General features: G+C 44.3%; 1 protein-coding gene across 1 annotated transcript in view; it reads right to left on the reverse strand.

The window, feature by feature from the left end:
• SNX30 (sorting nexin family member 30) overlaps positions 1-21,593 on the reverse strand; it is a 53,991-nt gene extending 32,398 nt beyond the window's left edge. Inside the window, exons 1-2 of the mRNA XM_033084823.2 lie at positions 21,339-21,593; positions 218-406 (exon numbers count right to left, since the gene is read on the reverse strand). Coding sequence (XP_032940714.1) covers positions 218-406; positions 21,339-21,500 — 351 coding nt within the window. The 5' untranslated portion in view covers positions 21,501-21,593. The remainder of the gene's footprint in view (positions 1-217; positions 407-21,338) is intronic.
• Between the last annotated feature and the right edge of the window lie 996 nt (positions 21,594-22,589).

A 22,589-nucleotide genomic window follows, 5' to 3' on the forward strand; every position in this document is an offset into this window, starting at 1 on the left:
CATTTGACACGTCAAAAGCTTTTTCCACAATTTCAGACACAGAAGTAACAGTTCTGCTAAGAGATGTCACATCTTCAACACATTCACAAAGTACCAAAAACACTAAGTTGATGTCCTTAAGACAGGAAAACACAGTACAAGATGTGAATATCCAGAACATGCCCAAAAGTTATTCCACAAAGTAGAAAGTACTAGGAAAGAGAATATTGCTTTGTACCTTTGTCGTAACCCTGTATGTGATATATGTCTCCATTGTGCACACGTGTTTTTTGGGATCATCAACAGTAACAAAGAGGTCTCTAGTTTCCACATCGAAGTCATCATCCAGCTGCAGTCTGTTAAGGAGAGATGAGGAGGAGGCTGGGCTAGAAGTGTCCACGGGTGTGCCATTGGGCAGACTGAGATCCTGCATTGGAGAGAAAAAATTTTAAAAAGTTTTCAATAATATTAACAGATTCAAGGTAAAGCACATTATTTTCAAAGACACCACAGAAAAGCTTTTCTGATATATTACAAGGTTTGTTTGTTTCAACACCTCCAAGGGCCACCCTTTTCCATGACACCTGGACAACACCCTAAAGTCTTCTAGCATTAAGCTGAGGAGAAAACATCACTATACCTCCCCTAATTAGGCAGCACAACCTGCTTTCTATTCATAAGGAAGTAAGGCACCACTGAACCAACAGTTCCTGGTGAGACTGAGCCAATCTAGACTGAAAACAGAACACCTAGGCAGATCAAGAGACCTAATTATAAGACAGGTTTCAGGCAAAGTGGCAACAATTCAGCTGTCTGGAATGCAGTCAGCTTTCACCTCTGGAGACTCCTACAGTGGAGGAAGGAGCACAGCTTTCATCAGAGGCCTCCAATCCAGTCCATTAACTTCCACACATCTTGACAGCAGTCAGAGTTTGAATTGCCATCACTGCACTACAGAACAGTCACAGAATCATACTCTCACACAAAATTGTCTAGGCACACCTCCCTTCTGGAGTCCTAAAGCAAATGAAAACATTACTTTTTCCTTGGAGAGATCCTCATTCCCTTTCTCCCAAGCCTAAGAGTGTCATCCAGTGCCTAGAAAAGACAGAGGCTAAAATATCCGGCAAGTGGCTATTTTAGGAAGAAAAACACAAAAGTTTAGGAAGTCAGCAATTCCTTGAAACTCACTCGGCAGTAGGGGAAAAAAGAAAAACAACAAAACAACTTGGTACATCCACACACCTTCAAATATTACACTTCAATACAAACCAATCACTCTGTAACAGTAGTTATCGCACTTGCATAAATATCACAGCAACTTAACATGTTCTTTGCCCTGGTTTTGTAGCAGAGGCAGCGGACAGTGTGTGTTAAATTGTACACAGAAAATCCTAAGGATCCACGGCTCTTCTTTTTAGAGAAGACAGGAGGATTTTTTTCGTTGCATCTTTTTAATAGTAGCACAGGGATAGATTTATCCACAGAGTTACCTCCCTGCTGCTAAACAGAGAAACATCACCACAGACAAGCACCACATTAACTAGAAGTGTTTTAGTTATACAGTTACTTCTTAGATCCAGCTTCACACAACAGTAAATGGCTAGACAAAACATACCTTAGCAAAGCAATCGTGTGGGTGAGACCCCCCTGCTCATCAGTGCGGCTTTAGCCAAAGGTATAGAATCACAGGCAAGAGCTGTGAGGTAAAGTACTTACAAAGGCGGGCCTTTGATAATGGCTAAAAACACAGCTAAATTCCTACCAGTCATTGTCACAAACCCATCATGGGAGTACTGAAATTTCATAGAGAGCCATCTAGCTTGTTTGAATACTGCAGCACTGCTCTTCACCTTGTGGGCTACCTTACGAAGTAGAGAAAATAATTGTTTAGCCTAGACATTTTGGGAAAGGGGGGCTCTGAACTATTGTCTATTAAGAGAGAGGTTAGATACATTCTCTCAGCTAATGCACAGACGAGGCTGCCAACAAATAGATGGTTTTAGATTTAACTGGCAGGTGAGCAAGACAGGAAGGCAGACACTCAAATGGTCTCTAGAGGGCAAAAAAACAGGAGGAGCAAGGCACAGCTTGCCAGCTCAGATGTGAGGTAGACACCTCAAATTACACAAGCATCTGGCTCGGACTCAGCCTAGTAGGAACATGTACAAGAGGAGGAAGCAATGGCACAATAACTCAGTAGATAAGAAATTCTGTTGAAATTACACAAACAGAATAAGCAGTAGACAGGATAAGGTTAACAACAGGAGATGGCTTCAGAAAATCTGCAGTTCAGCTAGACAAGAGAATTTGGCTGAGTAGACTAAAAAGCAAAGCAAGCCCTGGGATACCACAGTAGCTGGAGACAAATCTGTTTCTATTTCCAAAGGAAAAGACAGCTCATCATTGCCCATGTGCAGAAAGCATTAACGTACAACAAGTTGTGCCAGAACTGCAGCCAGTCATATTCTAGGCTTCCAGTATGACAATTACTTGCAGAAACAGCCTAAGCCTGATTCCACAAGAGATCTCAAAAGCTTGTAAGAAAACACTTCCAAAAGAGGGCTTAAAGAATATAATGGAATCTGCTTAAAATATGAGAATATAGAGAAAGAACCAACAATGGAGCTTGCAGCCAGTTGCATGAAGATAGCACATTCCTCACCAATTCTCTTGGGAAGAAGCAGTATCATACCAGTATGTCTTGCACATTTTAAGCAGGACAAATATGTGAAGGCTTGAATTGCACTTTAGTGTGTTGCTGCAGTCGTGGGTCCTGTGGGATGTTTCAGGTGTTAAAGGCTGTGATAGCTCTATCTTGGATGAAACACTCCAGATCTACATCAAGTAAAGCTTCTGTACCAGCAGTGGCTCAGATCAGAAAAGTTGCTAGCTGTGGTGGAGGGGAAAGGAGAGATGATGTGTTACTGTGCTATACTGCCTCATCTGCAATATCCTCCCCTGGCAGAGACAGTTGGCATCATATCCTGCTACTTTGCTACTTTTCAGCAGATGAAAGCCAAGTTAGAAGCTAACTATTTCTCCTCCTGATTGGCTGGAAGCTCCTACCTAAGTGCACTAGAAACAACGCATATGGCTGCTGAACCTTCATTAGACAGTAAGCAGGATCCGTTTTGCTGAAGTCTTGTGCCACCAATACGAAGATGCAGGCTTTGACATACGACAGCAAGGTACCTCAGGTTGTAATCCAACCAGCAGAGCTCCTCTCTGTCATGTTAATTGCTCCATCTTTCTTCCATGGGACTTAGGGTTTTTTAATTTGTTTTTGGTTTTTTGGTTTTTTTTTTTTTTTTTTTGCTATTCAGGAAACAAGACTGAATCATTTGTGTTACTCTGCTTTTACCACAGAAAAAGAAGTACAGTAATTTCACAACCATAAGGCACACCCCTCAAAAGTCAGCAAATTTCGCAACTTTGTAGATCACATAAGGCGCACTGGACTATAAGGCGCACTTCTGGGTTCAGGGGAAAATTTTAGTCAAAAGGGTGCGCCTTATAGTCGTGAAATTACTGTGTGTCCTTCAGGTCTCTAATACCATTATTAGTCCAAGTCCCAGTAGGTACCTACTACTGCTTACAAATCCTTTTGTCAAAGCTGTTACTCACAGTAGTCAGTCTGCCATAACGCTGAGCAGTCCTGCAGCATAGAGAAGGGGAGGCTGCTTCTGGTTAGGCAGGCAAGGTGGCATGGAGGACATGTTTTGTCAAGATATTCTTCACTTCTTAGTGAGCATCTATAAAGATTTTCCAAAGTTTCAAAGCTTTTTCTAAAGTGAAGAGTAAAGATCCTTACTATCTGTCCCCCACTGCCTCGGGAGAGTTTCACACCTTTGTCATCTGTTGAAGTATGTCAGGTGAAGGTGTAGTAAGGCCTGGATCACAACTTATAGTAGATAAAAGTGTGACATTCAGATTTCCAGGTTCATGAGCTCCTGGTTATTGAACATGGCTATAAAACAAGCACAAGGGCAGGCTCTTCATGTATTCCTATAAAGTTCCTAGAATTCCTCAAGATGCCTGAAATTATGGGTACAGATGTCAGAGCACTTTAGCACCCCACGTTTGGTATCCTAGAGCGCCAGGCAAGTAGGAACTAAGTGCCTATGTTGGAAATGCACCCTAACAACTACACAGGCTGTTATCTGGTAGGCTGCCTCATATAAGCTCGCTAACTCATGCTCTCCAAACACCTTGACTAGTCAGCCTGCCCAGAAACAGATACTAAATCTATCAAGAAGTTCACTTCATCCAAATATAAATTCAACTGAATTTTTTAAACTAGAAGTCTGCATGTGAGATTCAAAACAAGTTAGGAAGTTTCCAACTGTTGTCATCTTCTCCCAGGAGATTTTCCACAACTCCACTTACAGAGCAGTTTGAATCCACATAAAGTAGAAATTTCAGGAGGCTGGTATTCAGTCTTCTGGATGGCAGCTGCCCCCATGGAGCAGTACACCAGAGAAAACATCCAGAACTCAACCTCTGAGAGCCTAAATTTGCATAGGTATTGCTTTCTTGTGAAGACCATGGAGTCTTCTGCTGAGTTACAGGCAACTAGATAATATTGCAGTTTCCAGAAACTGAATGCTGGTTTTCACCTATCCTGCCTGAGCAAGTGTACAGCTTAACCAGATAGCTTTGGTCTCAAAGCAGCAGTCCATGAGGAAGCAGAAGGCATGGCTCAGCTACACATGGTTCCAATCACACATAAACTCACCTCTGGAAAGGTTACCCTGAACCATGGGATGCTGTGTGCCCACTGCTCCCATTCAACAAGTACTGTGTGGCAGTAAGAGACATTTAGAAATGTTGCTGTTTAGAGCCAAGAGGTGCACTAAACCCTGCATACCCTTGCCTAACTTAGAGACCTGAGAGCCAGGCCTATATTGTTCCTAGAATTCCATGGTTTCACTTCTGAAATTCAGAGTGGTGTACATTTTCTCCTTCTATTTCAAGATGTTCCGTTGCTTTTTGCCACTCATTTCACAGAGACACAATGACAGACAAAGTCATGTTAAGCAGACAACAATTCCACACAATTATAGCTGGGTTTTGGAACACTGTTATCTCCATACCTTCAGTACATGACAGTATGTCATAGGAGAATGGCAGCCAGTGACTGGAAAACTGGAAGTGGTTTAGACAAAAACATTCCTGAGGGCACTTGTAAAAGCTTACATGAACTTGACTTTCACAGACCTGTTCATAACACTCCTTGTGTCATCCCAGAAAGTTCTGAATGCAGGTATTTTTTGTACAGGTCACCTCCATGTAGAAAGAAAAAGCACTTCTGCATCCTCCAGTATATCTAGATTAGCTCATCTGTGCACAGTGTTCTATTAGAAGATCCCCACTAAGCATCTTTTAGTGAAATTTCAGTCTACACAAGATTATTATCCAATACCAGCTCAATACAGAACAAGGGAAGAAAATGCATTTACTTCCCCTTTATGTATGTTCAATTTCATTCTCTATTAGGCAGCAGCATTAGATTAGAAATCACTTCTGTTTCTTTACATGTTTGAGGTACTACCTATCCCAGCCTCTTGCACTTGCTTTTGAGCAGTTAATTTAAGGCACCAAAGTGGGCATACTCCATGCACAGAAGGAGAATGCTGTGGACACAGGAGGGATGGAAAGAATACGGTGGCCATACGCAACTGTGTTTAAAAAAATTTTAAAATCCCTACAGTTAAATGCCAAAAACCCTATTCATTTCCAGGAAGAAAAACCATGTTCCTACAGTGCTCCACAAATAAGACAGTGCTAAGTTGTTGTTAGTCTACAACTAGTTGCTGTTAAGTCTAAGAACTGAAGAACTGTCATAATCAATTTCTGGTCCAGACCTACCCTCCTGGAAAAGGCTAAGTGGTTTTATGTGCCAGCTCCTGATATCCTTCTCTAGTAATGGGAAGGGATGGTAGAGTTATGTGGATGTACTCACAAGAAACAAGATGGTACTTTCCAAAGAGGTCAGTGGTTCCCACTATAATAATCATCTAAAATCAGACCGTAAGGTTGAGGCTGTTTTAAGATCAATACAGAGTAAGTACAAATCAGAAGGAATTTCTCTTGCTCTTACCTTAAAATGTGTCAGTAGCTGAGGAACAAATGCTGGGCTGCTGAAGACCCGAGCCAAATTTTAACTTCTTAGCCATGAAGGGTACTATGAATCAAGTCTGTGGGCTTTGCAGGGTCAGGCAGAAAGCCCCAAGTTTAACATAGCCATGCCTCATCTCTAAAGTTTCAGCAGTAGAACTGGTATTTTTCCCATCTAACCAAAAATCCACTAGAATAAGACTAGATCAATTGGCTCTCAGAATATTTTAAATAGGTGTCCAAGTACAACATCCTGCCAAGCCATGAGTCTGGTAACTTTGGAGTTCATTTGAACTACTACTTCTGCTCTGTAGGTCAGAGTGGTCTAGAGACACACTCCTCAGTATCCCTGAAAAAAATAAGAATTTAAGAAGCAACAGCTAATCATGATGGTCTGCAGTTTGGTACCCCTCAAGGCCTGGGATTATTCTTGCTTATACAGGTATCATACTTGGAATAGTGCCTCTTTGCATTTCAGCTGGACAGAGAAACACTGAAACAAACTTCATAGAGACACCACATGATTGAAACAAGCATTTTCCAAGCCTTCTTGTGTAGGTCACGGGATTCTCACCTCGTTTCTGAGGTTAACAGCCAAATTTCATAGAATGGATTATTTTACTTTGTGATTTGTTTTCCTGCAAGTCATCACAGTTAAGCTAAGCAGAACAAGAATGTGGGCACGGAAACATTCTGGCAAACAGCATTTTCAGCAAGAGCTATAAGCTATCTCCTACCTCTGTTGCTAAAGCCTTTAGAGACTCAGCTACAACACAGCTTCGTTTCAACATTCCTACACAACCAGGGCAAAGGCAAGCGTCAAAAGAAAGTGTCAAGTACCACACCAGACTATCTGTTCACACAGTCTGGCTTTAAGTCTGTCTTCTCACAGTCCATAAGAAGCTGGCTTCTTTCCCTAGTCTAGAAGGGGAACTGTGCCAATACCACTCTAAAACTAAATGTGGTTCAGGTTAGACTCTGAAAATTGGGAACAGTTAAGACAGGACTAATTCAATACTAGTAATAAGTCATGTTACTGTGCTGCCTTGTGCATGAAAGGCCAAACGCCTTTGGAAGATAGGAATCTGGAAGATGAAATGGGTTATTATTAGCAGCAGACATTAATTAGGCAAAATGTAAAGGTATAATACACGCTTGGAACTTAACTGCCATGAAGCTGACATGTATACCCCCAAATCCTTTGTACAGGAAAAAAAGTGCACGGAGTAACTGCAGGATTGCCATAGCTTCCTTACAGTTGTAAATGCCAGGAGGTATTTTAATACATCCACAGGATGAGCTACTCTCTTGAAATAAGTTCCAGATACAAGGTTAGCTCTCACATCTGTTTTTAGAGCACTTGAGTCCTTGCAGAAGGCTGCATCTGTCTTCCTAAGCAAACTGCCAGGCTGGCAACTCTCCAGCATGATTTGTTCAGTTGTGTTTAAGCCATAGAAAGTAGCACAAAAGTGCTGATGACCTGACAGAAAGCAAGAGAGTTTAAGATTCGGGTAGACTTGGAAGCTCCTTCAAGAGACCTGGAGGTTCTTTCATCTCTCCACAGTTCTCAGTAGTAGGCAACAGGCACCAATTACAGTCTATGTTCAGAGCTCAAAGGCTTCCACAAATGGCAGAAGTTACATGTCCTTAGAAACACCCAGAAAATTATGGAATATATGACCTCTAGCTCTGTTCTGTGTCTGTATGCAAGGATTTTGTTCCAGTAATACTGTTTGTTATATGGATTCTACAGTTGTGTGCACAAAAACACCACAAACCATTTCAACATGTTAAAGACCACCTTGTCAACAAACAAGGCTAACATGCCCCATGTTTTGTTTAAAGCTTCATTTTCACAAGCTGAGGGCAGACCTTCTAGATAGCAAAGCAGTAGCCAGGATTTCAGACCATGAGCAGGAAAATTTGAATCCTGCATATGACTAGGAATCAGTCCCAATCCAAGAAACGAGATTTATATCTGATTACAAATGGAATAGTTTATTAAGCTTGTCCAAACTAAACTGCCTTCTCCTAGAGACATAGTTTTGCATTAAAGCTCTGTTGACATACCATGCAGAAGTTTGAGGTTTTTATGTTCACTCTCTAGAATTAGACTTAGTTATATCTGTTATCTAGCTATCCAGTGTCACCAAACTCTTAATTTGGCTTTTGAGACCAGACAGAGTTGGGGTTTTTTAATGTAAACAGCTGCAAAATATTAAGGAGAAACAGAAGAAATAGGAGAGAACGAGATAAGAGGAATACAATGCTGGAAAGCACTGTAGTGTCCTGGTGAATATTTAATTTAAACAAAAAAGAATATGCATACACTACGACATGGGTTCCCTCATGCTCTCTGTTTCAGATGAGTTGCACTAGCTTTCCTAACACAGACCAGTGAAGATTTCGTGAGAACAAATCAGACCGACAAGATATCACTGTGCAGTGTTTACATCTCATGCCCTGGAAGAGCTGGAGGAGTGTACTCTTGGAGAAGCTCTCCGGGTTAGTTTATGCAGGTGCAATTTAAGCAATATCCCTCTATCACGTTTGCTGATAGACAAGACATTTTCCATCAGAAAGGCATTTGCTCTCAAAGGGATAAAATAAACGAAGTGCTTATCTGCTGGAAAAAAACAAACTAACAACCCTAAATCAAAACCCACACAGCATGACTCCTTCAGTCCCTGCTTTGAGGAGAAAACCTGAGGAAAAGCAGTCACACACTATTTCTTCACAGTAAGAAAACTATTTATAGATACTGATGGACCTGTGTACTGTTTTTGCATGGCCTTGTTTCTGGTAGTGGAGGCGCCCACAAAGGTGGCTTCTGTGAGAAGCTGCTGGAAGCTTCCACAGTGTCTGGCAGAGTCAATCCCTGATGGCTCTGAAGATGGACATGTTGCTGGCCAAAACTAGAGAGGTTAGTAACATTTCTCTGATAACATACTTAAGATGAAAATCAAAACAAAGGGCTCACAGTTTTTCTTCTAGTCAGAGAAGAGGAGGGGGAGGAGGTGAGAACATGTGAGGGAAACAACATGGCAACACCAAGGTCAGTGGAGAGAGAGGAGAAGGAGGTGCTGCAGGAGCCAGAGCTGATACTCCTCTGCAGGCCATGGTGATGACCATGTGCCCATGCAGACCATGGGTCCATGAGGGATGCAGAGATCCACCCACAGCCTGCAGTGCCCATGCTGGAATGCACGGATGCCTGGAGGAGGCTGTGATCCAGTGGGAGAACTGGTGGGGTGATCCACCTAGTGGGAGGCTGTGATTCAGGTAGAGAGAGAGGGCCCTGCTTCCAGGCTGGAAGGGGAAGTGCCTCCATGGGAGGACTGCACCCCTTGGAACAGTGACCCATGCCACAGCAGTTTTGAAAGGACTGTGTGCCCGTTGGGTGAACTCACGTTTGCAGCAGGTGGGCTTGACTGCTGCTCGTAAGAGTGGACCCACACTGGAGAAGTTCATGGAGAACTGTCTCCCATAGGAGAGATCCCACAGTCTCATAGGGGAAGGACTCCTCTCCCTGAGCAGCGGAAGAAAACCTTGGTGAACTGACCAAAACGCCTACGCCCTGTCTCCCTGTGCTGTCAGTGGGAAGGGGGGAGGGGCTAGGGGGAAAAAGCTGTTTTAAGGGCTTATTTTACTTCCCATTATCCTCCTCTGATTCTGTTAGTCATAAATTCACTCTGTAAACTGAGTCTGTTTTGCCCTTGAAGTGTTTTCTCCTGGTCCTCATCTCAACTCATGAACCCTTCATTACTTTTTCTTTCTCTCCACTGCCCATCTGCGGCAGGGGAGGGTGAGCAAACAGCTTTTGTGGGCACCTGGCATTGGGCCAGTGTCAAACCATGACAGCTTGAGAGCTATAGACTAATCTATCTATAGAAACACCTTTCAGTTTATGGTCTAGGCTTATCACAGCCACAATGTATATAAAAGTTACTTTCACAAAGGTTTCAAGTGAAGTACACTGATCCAGGAGCAGGCTAGTCAGCACACTGGAAGTCAGCATACAAACTGTGACGAGGTCAAGATGACCACTTGCAATAAATGGCATTGATTAAAAACGTCAGTGGGTCTTCTGGGCAAAAATCCAACACCCACAGCTCCATCTTGCCAGTATTCAAAACCTTCACTCAATTTGCCTTATAATAGAACCTAAAAAGCTATAGCAAAGCTGATAATTCCACCAGAAAATCATGGGTTTCTATTGTCCAAGTAGTTTATCACTTACCATTCCCAGATGCCAGTGCTTTCGCCACAGAGTTAGCTGAAAGTGCCTGCTGCTAACACCATCTGCATCATTGATGGGGAGGAGGCTTCCCTGCCCCTGAGCAACATCTGTCTGCAAAGCACTGCTTTTCAAGGAACACAGAATCATTCAAGCTTACTGGAAAAGTGAGGAAAACTGTACCGAGAAACTTTAAGATAGGGGAGCTTTTTCAGCACCCCTATCAATCTTTGTGAAGTCAAAGCACAGACTGATAATCATGACAAAAGAATATCCTTCAGTGCTGTATACCTCCCACCACTAATAACACTTTAGACCACTGCACTAAATAATACTATTAATCACTGCAAGACAGGAAGCAAGGCTGTCACTCTCACAGTAGGGTCTGTTCTCTCTAATTTGAGGCATGATACAGAAGCAAGTTTACATTTTTCATGTTCCACGTTTTCCTGCAAACCAGAGTGCTACACATTTTTACCATGTCTTTGCTCCCACACGCTTGTATAATACTTGTCTTCAACCAGTGTACCTAAAAGGACAAAGCAGAAACCCATCTGTAAGGGTTATAGACACCACCCAAAGTAGCATCGTACCTACTGCGTATCACTTTACAAAAGCTCTGAATGTGGTTCCAAGACAATAACACTGTCTAACACAATTTATGCTTTCAGGACCACTCTGATCACAGCTCTTGACTAAACTCTTTCCTTGCCTGTTGGCAACTGTGGTAACTTTGGATTATTGTCTCAATTTTCAAAACCATTTCAGGTAGTTCCACTAACTAGTATCACCTAAGTGCTTGCTCTCATATACCTCTTGATTTCAGTGAAGTATCTGGTGGAGAATCAACTGTTCTGTTATTGTAACATCACCTCCAGATGAAGGCGACACCTCTTTCCAGCCCTCGACCCACTCAGTTTATAAAGTAGAATTTGTCCCATAAATTCATCTGTCAAAACACAGAATCACAGAATAGGTAAGGTTAGAAGGGATCACACTGAGTCACCTGGCCCAACCTCCCTGCTCAAGCAGAATTAACCTAGAGCACATTTCACAGGATTGCATTCAGACAGTTCTTGAATATTTCCAGTGAGCAGGACTATGCAACTTCTCTGGGCACCCTGTTCAATGTTCCATCCCTTGTACAGTGAAGTTCTTCCTTACATTCAGCTGGAATTTCTTGTGCATCTGTCTGCTTATTGGTCTTTGTCCTATTGCTTGGCACCACTGGAAGTAGCCTGGTCCATCCTCTTGACACCCTCCCTTCAGATACTCATAAAAACTGATGAGATACTCTCATTTGTCTCTTCATGAGGCTGAAAAGTTCAGGTCCATCAGCCTTTCCTCACTAAAAGAGATGCTCCAGTGCCTTAATCGTCTTTGCTGCCCTCCACTGGACCTGCTCCAAGAGCTCCATGTGTCTCTTGTACTTGGGACCCCAGAACTGAACACAGCAATCCAGGTGAGGTCTCACCAGGGCTCAGCAGAGGGGCAGGATCACCTTCCTCGACCTGCTGGCACTGCTCCTCAGTGCAGCCCAGGATACCATCGGCCTGCTTGGCCACCAGGGCACACTGCTGGCTCATGGAGAGCTTGTTACCCACCAGGACCCCCAGCTCCTTCTCCACAGAGCCGCTTTCCAGCAGGTCACCCTCAGCCTGTGCTGGTGCCTGGCGTTGTTCCTCCCCAGGTGCAGGACCCTGCATTTGCCTTTGCTGAATTCCAGAAGGTTCTTCTCTGCCCATCTCTCCAGCCTGCTGAGGTCCTCCTGAAGGGCTGCACACCCTCTGGGGTATCAGCCACTGCTCCCAGCTTTGTGTTGTCAGTGAAACTGCTGAGGAGGTCTCTGCCCCTTCATCCAAGTCATGGATGGATAAGTTAAACATGCTGGACTCACTACTGGACCTTGGGAGACAGGCAGGCCTCCAACTAGAGCCTGTGCCACCCATTACAATCTCTGGGATCTGCTGTTCAGCCAGTTCTTAGTCCACATCCCTGTCCATTCATCCAGTCCCACCCTTCCTGGGCTTGCCTATAAGGACATCTCAGTAGACAGTGCTGGAAGCCTTGCTGAAGGTAACATCCTCTGCTCTCCCCTCATCCGTCCAACAGTTTCTTCACAGCAGGCAATCAGTTTGGTCAAGCATGATTGACCTTTAGTGAATCCATACTGACTACTCCTGATCACCTTCTCATCCTCTCTGTGGATAAAGACTGCTACCATTGTTTCCAATAAATTGGAATTCATTGTTCCATCACCCTTCCAGGTATTGAGGTGAAGCTGAGTAGTCAGTAGTTCCCTCTGGGTCTTCCTTCTTGCCCTTTTTGAAGGCCATTTAAGCTGGACTTCCACTGGAAAGGCTAACTCATTAAAATAATTGCAGCTTACTAGATTTTTTTTCGATTTTCAATTGATAAATGTAGCAGTGCTAATAGCTACCTTGCTGTCAGTTATTGCCCTTAGTAACTGGAAAGAAACAGTTCCCCCTTGTTTTTCAGTAATTCATCAAGAGTACAGTGATTTCACAAATGCAAGCCGCACTGAGTATAAGCCGCATCTCTGGGTGTTGGCAAATATTTTGTTCTTTGTCCATAAATAAGCCACACCTGAATATAAGCCGCTCTGTCGTTCGCAGCGAGGACCTGCGTGCAACAAAGTTGCCAAATAGTAACAGAACCGTGGCATGGCGGGGGGTTTACTGGCTCAGCTAAGGATGTGCAGGCTTGGTCCGCTAGGGGTTGCTGACGGGGCCAGGTGGCCCAGCTCGGTGGTGCCGCTCGGGGCTGGCCGCCGCCTCTGGGTTCGCTCGCCCCAGCCCCGCTCCCGCCACGGCGCCGGCCGGGCACGGAGAGCGCGCCCCGCTCCTGCCGCAGCACCGGCCGGACACAGAGCACGCCCTGCTCCCGCCACAGCGGTGGAGGGTGGGGGCAGAGCCCCCCCACTCCTCCCCGGGCCGCGGCAATGGCGGCGTGGGCTCCCCCCGTCTCTCCCCTGGCTGCGGCAGAGGAGGGAAGAAGAGAGCTCTCCTGCCTCTCTCCCCACCCCCCGTGCTGCCTGCAGGGAGCCAGGGCAACAGAGTAACACTGTAACAATCGCGAAATGCCGGCTTTTACTGGCAGGTGCTTGGCTCGGCGCCCTGGCTGGCACGTCTGGGGTTGTAAATGTCAGAAAATTATTCACATATTAGCCGCCCCCGAGTATTAGCCGCACTTCCGGGTTTCCACCAAAATTTTTGTCAAATTGCTGCGGCTTGAATTCGTGAAATTACTGTAACTACACAGATTTTACTTCACAGTTGTAGATGCCATGGCAGAGACCTTTCTTCACCATTACATCCTACTGATGCAAGCAGTTTTCCCCAGTTACAAGAACTTGAAAATCTCAGCTGCACTGGCACCCAGGCTCAGGCAGTCAATTCAGTCACAGCTTAAAGAGTCAGTACAGCTCAGCATTTCAGATCTTGCTCATAGTCAGTAGAAAACAAGCCTCAGCAAAGTTATTTCTGAGAAATACATAAGATAAAATGGCATTTTTAACTGACTTATAATAAGTCTTCCACAGACTGGAAGTACATGCAAGTTACAATCTCAAATACACATTTCAGGTGTGGCAAGTAGATTTTCTTGCAGTGGCACTAAGTCCACTGCACCAAAAGAGCTGCCTGCCTTTTCCTAGTCTCTCAACTCAGAGCAGGAGCAGACTGGCTCATGTGACAGCCAGACCATCTGTTTAAGATACCACCAGAGTACACCACAATGCTAGAAGATACCAGCACAAGAGTTTGCACATCCATCTAGGAACAGAGGTCTCCCAGAAAGACATGTAACTAGCAACCCTTCGTTCTTTTATTCTCTGCCCCTACCACCACTAATTACAGAGACATGCTGCCTGAGGCACTGACAGTAGGAGGAGGTCCCCGTACAACTGTAATAAGAGAACTTTGTTATCAAAGTGGTTATCCATTTCTGTCCACGAATGAGCTCAGAAAGCATTGAGCTACTTGGGTAAGTTTAAGGCACTCCAGCACAAGCAGGCCTGAGGATTACTTCTGACTATCAAGTATAACTTTTTCCACCATGGTTGACAAGTTATCGCCAAGACTCATCCTTCTAAAACCTATTTAAAGAACCAAGTTCCTCTACATATGCTCTGAGTATCTGTTTTCAATACTCCGTCTCATTATGTATGAAGCAATCCTGTTGAAAAAATTATGAAAGCTGTGCAACACTGAATTCAATCTCAAAGTATACACCCCTGCCTCCATTAAGTTGAAGTCAGAACCACAAAGTAATAATACTGTTATACAGTACAAGCTGTGTTTAGCTTTACCAAGAGTGATTGAAAAAGTAATGGTACTAAGATAGTTATGCTGATGCAAGTGTTTGCTCCAACTTGTTAGCTATCCTTCATCTTGTTCAAAAAAGAAGTGCATTGCCAATTCAAGAAACTCACTGCAGTTATGCTTCATATAGACTACTGAATTTTACAATACTGCTAAAGCATCTATGGTGTAAGATACCAAGGAAGTACTCTTTCCCATTTCTACAAGTGAAGGCAACTTGTAGTGAAGCACCAGCATGCTGTTATAGTTTGCTTCTACACCATCAAACCTCAGAGTGGCTACAAGGAAAAAAAAAGAAGACAATCACATCTTTTCAGTAGCATACTGGTATATTAACCTATCCAAGCAGTAATACAAGTTTGAGAGATGAAATAGCTACAGAAAGCATCTCTAGCTACCACTATAATGAAATGCAGGAAACTGGATTCAGACAGCAACTTGATTGTGGATAGAACGCTGATGACATGCTGAAAGCCATGCTAGGTTTAAGTAGGATCTTTTAATAGGAAGACTAGAAAAGAGCTACCTGACAACACAACAGAAGAAGAGATGGCAGCTCCTTTAAACAAGATGACAACCAAGCTCAGCCTCTGAGAGCTGACAGCCTGCTTAGGAAGCATGTGGCAGACAACTGCCTGCACCTAGAAGCTTTCTGGCCTAAGGAACATGGTTTATTCCTGTCTTCAAAAAGGATACAGGGAACCGCACGACAGTCAGTTTCACCTCGATCCCTGGAAAATGGTCAAGCAAATACTAGAAACCCCTCCTAAACACACAAAGCACGTGATAAGTCAGCAAAGACTTAAGGGAACTCATGCTTAACCAACTCAATGCCTACCTGCTATGACGACGATATCACTGGGCTGGTATGCAAAAGAAGAGCTTTAACACAGTTCATTTCAACTTTAAGAGGACTTTCAAAAAAATGTCTCGTAACACAATCCTAGGCAATCTGATGAGGCATAAAATAGATAGGTGTACAGTAAAGTGGACTGAAAACTGACTGAACCGCTAGGTTCAAAATTGGCTGAACGGCTGGCCACAAATTACAAATTGTATACATCAGAGAGAGTATTAGGGCCACTTTTGTTTTAACACCTTCATTAAGGACCTAAATGATGGAACAGGGTATGTCCTCAGCAAGTGTACTGAGAGTACACAACTGTACAGAATGCTTCATCAGATGCTTGTGCTGTCATTCAGGAAGACCTCAACAAGCTGGAGAAATGAGCTGTGGGATACCTCAAAAGAATCTATATGAGGAAATACAAAGCCCTGCACCTACCAGAAGCAACCCCATGCATCAGTGTGTGCTGTAGGTTGACTGACTGAAAAGCAGTTTGGCATAGGGAATGAAAAAAAACCAACACAGACACTGATGGAAAAGTTGACCAAGAGCCAACAACATGCCTCAAGGCAAAGAAGGCAAACAGCCTGGAGATAATAATGCTCAGGGAATCTTATCAAAAAAGACAAATATTTGATGGAAGGGTGTACAGAAGGAAGTGACAGACTCTTTACAGTGAAAATTGAAATACTGGAAGTTTCACTTAAACATGAGAAAGATATTTTACTTAGTGGGTGACTGGATGCAGGAACAGGATGCCCAGAGAGTTGTTCAAAAAACAACTTCACAGCATCCTGGGCAGCCTGGTCTATCTGAGCCAAGAGATTGGATGAGACAATATGCAGAAGTGCCTTCTAGACTCAACTTCCCTGTGACTGTCATTTTTGCAACCTGTAGATAGGAACAAGATCAGCCCATCCATACTGACATTTTTCCCAAGTTCACTGACTTTAGTTTGACTTTCTGCAGTCTTCAGTCTCTCCCATAAATGAGAATTTACCTACAGCTTCCTTTAAGAACAATACATGGCGCTGGCCTAAATTCTCATGTAGTCAGAGAAGGAAGAAGTTTGTAGACTCTCAGGCAGATCTATTTTAAATTTCCAGATTATACTGCAAACTGGTTTCATCTGTGGGTGGATAAGGTTAAGAGCAATAATTATAAAATAGCAACCAAGGAGGCTGGAAGTAGAGCTTCCAGCATATTTTTTGGCGCTGGAGAGCTGCCAGGCTCTCCTTCAGAGTAAATGGTATGTAACAGCACTCCAGCAAACACCAGGTATTTATATTTGATCAGGTGCTAATAAGAAGTCTAGGAATTCACCAGGGTGGTAACTTGGAAGCAGAGGAGCATGCAAACAATAGTTTTCAGTTAGTAACCAGAAGTTTGCAGTAGGAGTTTTAAAGTCCATCTCCATGAATTAGCTAACTCAAGGGGGGTATGCATTCACTGCAAGCCTGGTATTCCACATCAGCTCTGGTATCTGCTTGATATATTACCTGTAAAATAGCCTTGAAGCTCCCATCAGCTGTACAGCATTAATAGAGGCAAACACAAGGTATGCAGAGTTTCCAAGAAGAAAACCGGAGAAAGTTACAGGTACAGTAACAGCAGTCTGAAAAATCTGAAAAAGTACAAGGGAGTCTGAGTCCTAGGACTGGTGGGATATGAAAGCTTTTGGAGTCCTCAGCAAGAATCCAGTGATGCGAATCAGGCCCCTTATCAGATAGCTGTCAATCTCAAGGCAGGCCATAGCAACAACAGCCAACACCACCACACTAGGAAGATACTCTTAGATGATACAAGACTAGAGGGACCACAGCTAGACTACAGCAGAAACTAAACCATATTGAATACTTCCTTTCTAACTCTGCACAGCCTGGCACTTCCAAATCTTAGAAGCAGCCTACTAAATCTCCACAGCCTCAGGGGGGCTGGATCCAAGTCTTCCCACACCAAAATATCATCTATTTCTCACCTCTGCTCTAAACTCAGTAATCTATTAATACTGTCTTTTCTTCTCATTGTCAAAGCATTTGTTCTGGTGCACAGAGCAGACCTGCTATCAAACTTGTGCACTGGAGTCATGTGCAAGCAGAACTTCCTTATTTTTTAAAAAGGAAAAGGCCGAGAGAAATTCAGACACTTCCCCATTTGTCTTGCCCTCTTCAGCAGCGGATCCGCCCTGAAAATGAGATTTCAATTAACTTTTATGTGTTCCAAAAGCTAAACCAGCAAGGTTTCAGTTTTACAACTAACTAATCCTGCCATGCAACTTGAGGAATTGTTTTCCTATGCATGTTTCTCTTCTCACCTAACGTTAAAAAAACCCCAACCAAATAAAAGGAAAAAAAACCAAAACACAACAAATATGGTAGCACTCAGGTTCAGCTTTAGCCATCTTCTTTATCAGAAAGCCAGCAAGGGTCAAGGAAGAACAAACTCAAAGACACATGGTGATCAGATGTCAAGACAATGTTCTATGCAATTAGACTTCAGGGGAGCAAAAAGATAGAAACACACAGTCCAATATATAAATGCTTTAAAAACAAGAATCTACAACTCAAGTGTTTCGTATTTCCTGCAGCATTCACTTGACTGTGAAAGTCAAATACCTAGCTAAAATGTCCTTTTCATTTAAGAGGTAAGATGCTGTCAAAAGTCAAGGTGCCCTGATTCCTAAAACTACTGTCCACTGCAAGTCAGGATTAAGACACTACTTCAGATAACAGAAGTTCTGTAGCCCTCTTCCTAAGATTCAGAACACTCAAGACTCATCCACTTAAGATGGCCTCAGAAAACAGCACAAAAGAGTCTCCTTTCCTTTCTAATGACCTACTGCTCTAGTAGTCACTGTTAATCACTGTTCTTGAACAGCAACCTAAGGTTTACGAGACTTCAAAGTTACACAGGATCTTAAGTACTACGTTATTCCCATATTTGAATCCAAATCCAAAAGAAGACACATAGACAGGTATTCCAGTCCCCAGAGTTTCTCTAACTCAGGACAAAGTGGTGTTCTTACTCAACAGATTTAAAAAAAAAAAAAAAAAGTAAAAAAAAGCATACTTTAAAGAATACAAAGCAGTGATGGCACAGGTTTAGCCACTTCTATGTTACACATCAGTGGTCATAAAAACTGAAGCACTTTATGGGCAGAAAACCTCCTTTTACTTCTGAACTTTCTCCACTCAGAGGACTTCAGTCTTAGGTACCTGTAGCTTGCAGCAGATTTTAGGAAGTATTTGCTCAGAGAAAGCATGAATAACCCATAAAAAGCAGTTTGTCCACTTCATGGTGATGAGCCAGCTATTGTCACTAGCCCTCTTCCCAAAGGGATACCTTAGTAGGTCTGGATATAGACAGTTGCCCTTAAAGAAACTAACTCCAAGACACTTTGAAGCAGGAGACTTGGCCCAAAATTTCTGCAATCTCCACCAGACTCTCCAAAAAGGCCAGAGAGAAGACTAGAAGAGCTCCTACTTAAGAATCAATTAATAACAAATGCAGAGGTTTAAGCTTAAGTCAGACTTGAATGCTGTCTTTCCTTTGTTACTCAGCTACTGAAGTTACTCAGCACTATTACTTGATTAGTGAGCCAGTCTCTCAACAGATCAATAATCCACCATCAGTGATTAAGATTTTTAAAATTAACACTGGAAGTGTTCAAGGCCAGGTTGGATGGAGCTCTGAGCAACCTGGTGTATTGAGAGGTGTCCCAGTCCACAGCACAGAGGTTGGATTAGACCATGTTTGAGCTCCCTTCCAACCCAAACCATTCAGTGATTCTGAGACATACCCATGAACAGCCAAAAAGTGGTTTCACCTGCTTACCTCCACTTGCCATACTCCCTCTGTAGTCTATTCAATACACAGTGCAAGCATTGCCTTAAAAGTAGGAACATCTGTTTATTTAATTTTTTTTCTGAGGAGCGAAAGAAGTTACCTAATTTTTTTCCTTGTCAGTGTGTAAAATATTAAGCTGAAGAAGGGACATCCCATACACACCAGAGCTGTTGATCTGCTTCCATTAAGAGGATAAGACATATGGTTTTTTCTGCTAATTCAGCTAGAAGGAAAAAAAAATTCTCTTCCTACTGGATATCCTTTTATTCTCATGGATCATAGCCTAGTGCCACTTCCAGGTCAAGCACAGAACTGCTCTCAAGTCTAAACATCACTTACCACAGCCACTTTTGCCCTGTCTTTTGGAATATTTCTGTGCTGCCAAGTGCCTAGAACAGAATGGTACTACATATAGGGTACGGGGAGGTGGATTTCATTTCTATTGCTGATGGAAAAAGTGGGCAAGAACTTTCCTACTATGAGAAGTTAGCTGACCACAGCCTGAAGCTAGAGTTATTTCTGCTCCCAGGTTGTCAGGAATACGGATACACTTCTCAAAACCTCAAAGCACTAAAGCAGAGAGAAGTTTGCTTGCATTCTAAAAGCAAATAAGTTCTTTAATAAAACTGAGGAAAGACATAGTGTGTGAGATACACCTCAGAACACTGCTTCCCACCAGCTATACTGCAGTGTGAAAGGACCATGCTATCAGCTGCAGCTCCTCAGCTGCAAGATTTGTGAGGGCAGCTGCCAATTTCTGTTGCTACAGACAACAACCTAGGTCATTATTAAACCATCACAGACAAAAACCTCCACAATTTATACCCCCACCTTAGTCACATACCCTTTTCTCAGCAGGTCATCAACTAACTAATTTTTTTAGATGAAGGCCTAAGTTCCTGAAGAAAAGGTAAGCCTTGCTTCTTACTAGAGCAACAGTGGGCAAATGTTCAAGAAGAGGACTCCTTACATGGGCAGGAAGAAATGCTGAATCCCTACATCACAGCTGCACACAGCAGATGGTGAAATACAGAAAAGGCCAGGCTACCTTGACTCACTCTCCTGTAACATGGGAGTATATTGGGCCAGATACTGCTGACAGCCCCAAGTCTTTTGGAACCTAGGCAATCCATCCAACCCAGAAGCAGTTCCATACTTCTCAGAACAACAGCCATAGAAGAAGCACTTCTTGCCACCAGCAACTCAGTAACACCTTGAATGCACGAACCAGCTGTGCCAGAACTGGTTTTAAATCCACATCACTCCTTGAAGTTCTTGATCCCAGGAAATCCCACCTTAAAAATTTCAGAAAGACTTTGCAGTCTACAGAGATACCAAGTCCTTGCAAGCATAGCTAATGTCTCTGCAGTGCTGTACTGCCACTACCGAATTATCACCACGGGGAAGGCACTTCATTGAGTTCGCTAGTGTCCTGTGAACATATGCCAGAGCTAGGGATGGGAAAACAGACATAGATACTTCTGCAGAGCACCCTGTCTAAGTGCTGGGAAGAGGTGAGCAGGAGTTCAGCCTGGAAAGGACAATCACAAATAAGCTGACGATAAGGAAAAAATGCCAGCTCCAAGCCTTCCCCTTGAGAGCTACAGGAAGGCGGCAGCACATCAGCTGCAGCAATGCCTGAAAAATTTACACCACTCTGTAGACGGTATGAGCCATAGGAGATACTGTAAATAAAATACTGCCTCTCGCAACCCTCCTGTGACAGCACGACCACCAGTGTCACAGCCGGTCCCTCGCAGCAAGGGACACGATACCTTCTGCCCCAGGGGCCGCTCTGGGCTCTTGCAATGGATGTCAGCAATGCCCAGGGCTCCATCTCCCCACGGGGAAACGAAGCCGGGAAAAGGGATGTGTCAAGGAAACACACACACACAGCCCTTTTCCCCGCTCTCCTTCAACACCAGAGGCCCCCTCAAATGCTGCGCCTCCCTCCCCCGGGCCATACCTTGTCGGCGATGCTGCGGGGCAGGAGCAGGTCGGGGCTGGGGGTAAGCGCCGGCCCCATCTCCTCGCTGCTGGACGTGGCCAGGGGATGCGGCATCTCCCGCAGCGACTTGGGCCCGGAGGACGGGAGGGGCTTAGGGGTGCTCGCCGCGCCGCCTGACATCGCGCCGGGGCCGAACAGCGACCGAGGCAAGGAGGGAGGGAGCGGAGGCCGCGCCGCCTCGGCGAGAAGCTGCGGGGCCGCGGCCGGAGCCTGCCCGCCACCGCCGCGACACGGGGAGGCGCAGGAGGCGGTGGCTGCGGTGACGACGGAGGAGGAGGAGCGAGCACAGCATCCGCCGGCGCCACGGCCCGCCCCTTTCCAAAGCGACATCCGCGCCACCTGCCGCCCCTCCCCGCCTGGCCCGGCCCGGCCCGGCTGGGACACAGGCACCGCCCCCGGAGCTACCCGCCGGAGCGGGCGGGCCGAGCCCAGCCGAGCCGAAGAGGCGGCCGGGGGGCGCAGGGAGCCACCGAGTGTCCCCGACTGCCGTGATGTCGCCGCACGCTGTGGAACGGCGGGTTAAGTGCCGGAAAAGCAATCCAGCTCCTCGACTTTTCCAGGGTCGCCGAGCGCAAACTGGGAAATCTGTAAACGGGCGGGTTACGGTGCAGGAGGGACAAGGCCCGGCCTGCGGGACTCCCTCATGGCAGATACACTGAGAGATGTCTTGCACGCAAAGGCTGCATAGAAGCATCCTTTCACTGATCCCATGTGTTTACGTTTGCCCCAGAGATCTCACGTTGAGAGGTCTCGCATTGTTATAGAATGTTTCATCGTGCTGAAATGACCTGAGACTCATTTCATCAAGACTTCTAGAAGCAATCCATGCAAATCTGTCTTAACAGCATGTATCCATTACAAAAATTAAGATCTGCCCACCTGTAACAGCATGGAAAAAGTGTTCTTGATGGCAGAACAACCAATAAATAGAAGAAAAGTCATAGCCTGGTCTCAGATATTTCCTGAGCAGGTAAAGCAGCTAAATCTGGCAAATAAATTACTTTTCTCCAAATAATTTGCTCAGACTAATTAGACATGATGGAGTAATATGGGAAGGTGATGTATCACTGTAAGACTGTCACAATCCCTTCCAGCTACAGAGAGATAATATGAAGATAAACATACAGATAAGACTTGGATGCTTGGATGTGTTTCATTTTTCCTGGGAGTACAGACCATTAAAACCAAAAGGACAACATTAATACCTAA

This window comes from Catharus ustulatus, chromosome Z, assembly GCF_009819885.2.
Source record: "Catharus ustulatus isolate bCatUst1 chromosome Z, bCatUst1.pri.v2, whole genome shotgun sequence".
NCBI classification, from domain to species: Eukaryota; Metazoa; Chordata; class Aves; order Passeriformes; family Turdidae; genus Catharus; species Catharus ustulatus.